This window comes from Loa loa, assembly GCF_000183805.2.
Source record: "Loa loa unplaced genomic scaffold supercont3.107, whole genome shotgun sequence".
Classification (NCBI taxonomy): Eukaryota; Metazoa; Nematoda; class Chromadorea; order Rhabditida; family Onchocercidae; genus Loa; species Loa loa.
The window spans coordinates 189,041-191,990 of NW_018108287.1; the positions used below are offsets into that span (position 1 = coordinate 189,041).

The window sequence follows — 2,950 nt, forward strand, 5'->3', positions numbered from 1 at the left end:
TGAAGGAGAGACAATCAGCTTAGAAGAGACAAAAAGAAGAGGTTAGGGTAACGAGGGATAACGAAGCAAAGAAATAAATGTAGCGCAGAATTTGACGAAGAAAGAGAAGCAGTGTGGATATTCCTCTGCCTGAAAGTATTACTAAATTTAAGGATTGGTTCGTGGAAATGATGCAAAACTCTATACCAGAAGATAAGAAATTCCCAGATGATGTGAAATGTCGATAATGTCAACCCCAAATGTCGATATAGTGTCAACCCCAAATGTCGATATAGTGTCAACCCCAAATATCGATATAGTGTCAACCTCAAATGTCGATATAGTGTCAACAAGTAGAAGTTGGAAAATGTTTGAAAAGCAACAAATATGTGATGAAATGATCAGAGCAAATAACGAGTTTCTAGCTGCTTCAACAATCTGTTACTTATTTGTTTACATAAATATCAAATTTAACCATATTTTAAATGATCAAGGACAATTAAAATAAGAATTTTAGTTATGCAAAAAAGCATCAGCTAAGATAGCACTAAAACCATTGCATCCTGCGCGGGTTATCATTGGTAATTTTGATTATGATAACATTAGATATAATCGATAGTTTGAATCAGAATGTATCGTACATTAATTTACTAATTTACAACAACGTTTATAAGTTAATAGGGATTCTAGTAGTATAAATGAATGAGAATTTAACAATACGTTAATGCATATTTGTTGAATTTTTAGGTAAAATAAATGTACATCCAAAAAAAAAAAAATGCAATTTAATATGTAAATACTTATCTACTGTTATCAAAACTTGCAAAAAAAAAAAAAATAAAGAATTATAACAAGTTATTAATGCACGTATGTACATCCATGTCGCATAAAATAATACAAATGCGCATTTGTGATGAGTTACAAGTGCGCGAATATATATATATATATATATCATTTGTTATCTTTTGAAGTATATACATCTAAATATGCATTCAAAATAAGCAAATGCGCATTTCTTATTTTTTAAATTACCAAAAATATGAAATATGATAAGTTTTGTTGAAAAAAAAAAAAAAACCGCACCAAAAAAATTTATTAAGTCGATTTGGTTTCATAGTTTAATAATTCCATTATCTTCCATGTAAGGAGGTAAATCCTTATAGTTACATCAAGCATATTCATTTCGTGATAAGTGAATTCGATGATTATCATCATCTATCCGATGGCTTTCATACTGCCATATCGATATTTAGCACCAGTAGAGGAGATATTACATTGAGTGGTTACATTGAAATAGGATTATAAATTAATTAATTGATATCATTATCACCAATAGCTTTTCACATCTTTGTTGAAGTGATATTTACATGATTATTCGCTGTTGCGCATTTAATCGTTGCGTTCGTATCATTTTTCACTGCTTTTGTGCGTAAGTCCGTTGTGTTCGTATGAAAGCCCACCGCATTTTGTTTTATCAATAAACGGCGATTGAAGTATAAGAATACCAAACTGAATTTAAAATTTGATCAAAAATTACTACCTTTTCTCTTGCTTAGAAAGCTCATTGCATTCGGGAGAATATTGATTAATAAGATTTCGAGAGGTTCAAGAATGAATCAAAGGTTGATAGATATGAAGGCCCTAAACAACGAGCATATTTAATAGTTGACGTTATGCAGTTTTAGCTTTTAAATCTATTGAAATTATTTATGTTTGGTATTCATTTGCTATTCTAAGTAATGCTTACCCATCTAATGTGAGTATTGCAAGCCATGTGTAAGTAATTTGAGTCAAACGTGACACAGGTATTTTAATATAGGACGTAACTATGAAGAATGCATATACGACAGTGCTCACACAGGTCTGAAATGATTTCAATCAAAAGTCATTAAAGATTATGGAGAACATTTCCAGTTCGACACATCAATGAAACAAATATAAAATATGACGTCGGACGAGAGGTACGGTATATCGTTTCTTTTAAATTTCAGTGAGGTTGACACTGTCCAATAGCTTTCGTCGTAAGAAATCGTATTGAAAATCACAAGTTTACAATCAATCTTTACCTGTTTGAAAAATGAGATTTCCTGTTCTGACCTCTGTTGGGTTGCATTAGCTTTCTGACACTTTCTTCCCTACAATTATATTTAATGTAAATTAATTAATAATGTTTGGTACTGACAAAATTTCCTTTTTAAATCCAATACACAAAAATTATATTAGCTATAAGACCTGTACTAAACGTTGAATCAGGTGTTCTGATAGAAAAACTGCACATAATTTGGTGATTATGAAATTGAAACATACTTTTAAATAAGTGACGATGCGATAGAAAGCAACGGCATCAACAATAATGGTGATAAGGATGATAACATCAGACAGAAACATAGCAATATAAGCGAAGAAAGTGTGATTACACGGTCCATACAGAGTTGCCCATGAATAAATATCTGCTTCGAAGTACGTAACGCATTCAACTGTCAAGTTAAAATTTTCGAATTTGGATAATGTTAAAGTTATCATAAATATAACTTATGCTCTGTCCACAACTATTGAAAAAAAAGAAGACAATTTGAATTATGCTAAAAACAAATACCGTTATAATACAAAGCAGTGATTAGCATAGTGAATGACCATAGCGATACGACTATTATCCAAGCATTTCTCGGATTAAAGATGCGGGGATATATTATCGGTGATGAAATTGCCAAAAGACGATTAATTGCCAGAGCAAAATGCATCCAAATGGCAGCATATAATGTTGAATTGGCAAGGGGAGATACTATTCGACAGAAGATAACCCATGGAAATGATATTGATCCCAAGTTTCTGATAAATTTCATGTAGCTTATAGTGTGAGCATAAATAAGAAGAAAAAGGTGCAGGAGATCGGACAGAGAAGGAAAAACTAATCTTGGGTTAGAAGAATTTGTTGGGTTGATTTTTATCAAGCTATCAGACAGATTCATTG

The 2,950-nt window shown here is 31.4% G+C and overlaps 1 protein-coding gene across 1 annotated transcript in view; it reads right to left on the minus strand.

The window, feature by feature from the left end:
• Positions 1-1,319: 1,319 nt before the first annotated feature.
• The window catches only part of LOAG_17648 (hypothetical protein), a gene marked incomplete at its 3' end in the record, with an annotated part of 3,276 nt that continues 1,645 nt past the window's right edge, over positions 1,320-2,950 (minus strand). The window contains exons 4-7 of the mRNA XM_020450310.1: positions 2,287-2,456; positions 2,046-2,114; positions 1,727-1,842; positions 1,320-1,488 (exon numbers count right to left, since the gene is read on the minus strand). Of these exons, the coding sequence (XP_020306036.1) occupies positions 1,320-1,488; positions 1,727-1,842; positions 2,046-2,114; positions 2,287-2,456 (524 nt within the window). The remainder of the gene's footprint in view (positions 1,489-1,726; positions 1,843-2,045; positions 2,115-2,286; positions 2,457-2,950) is intronic.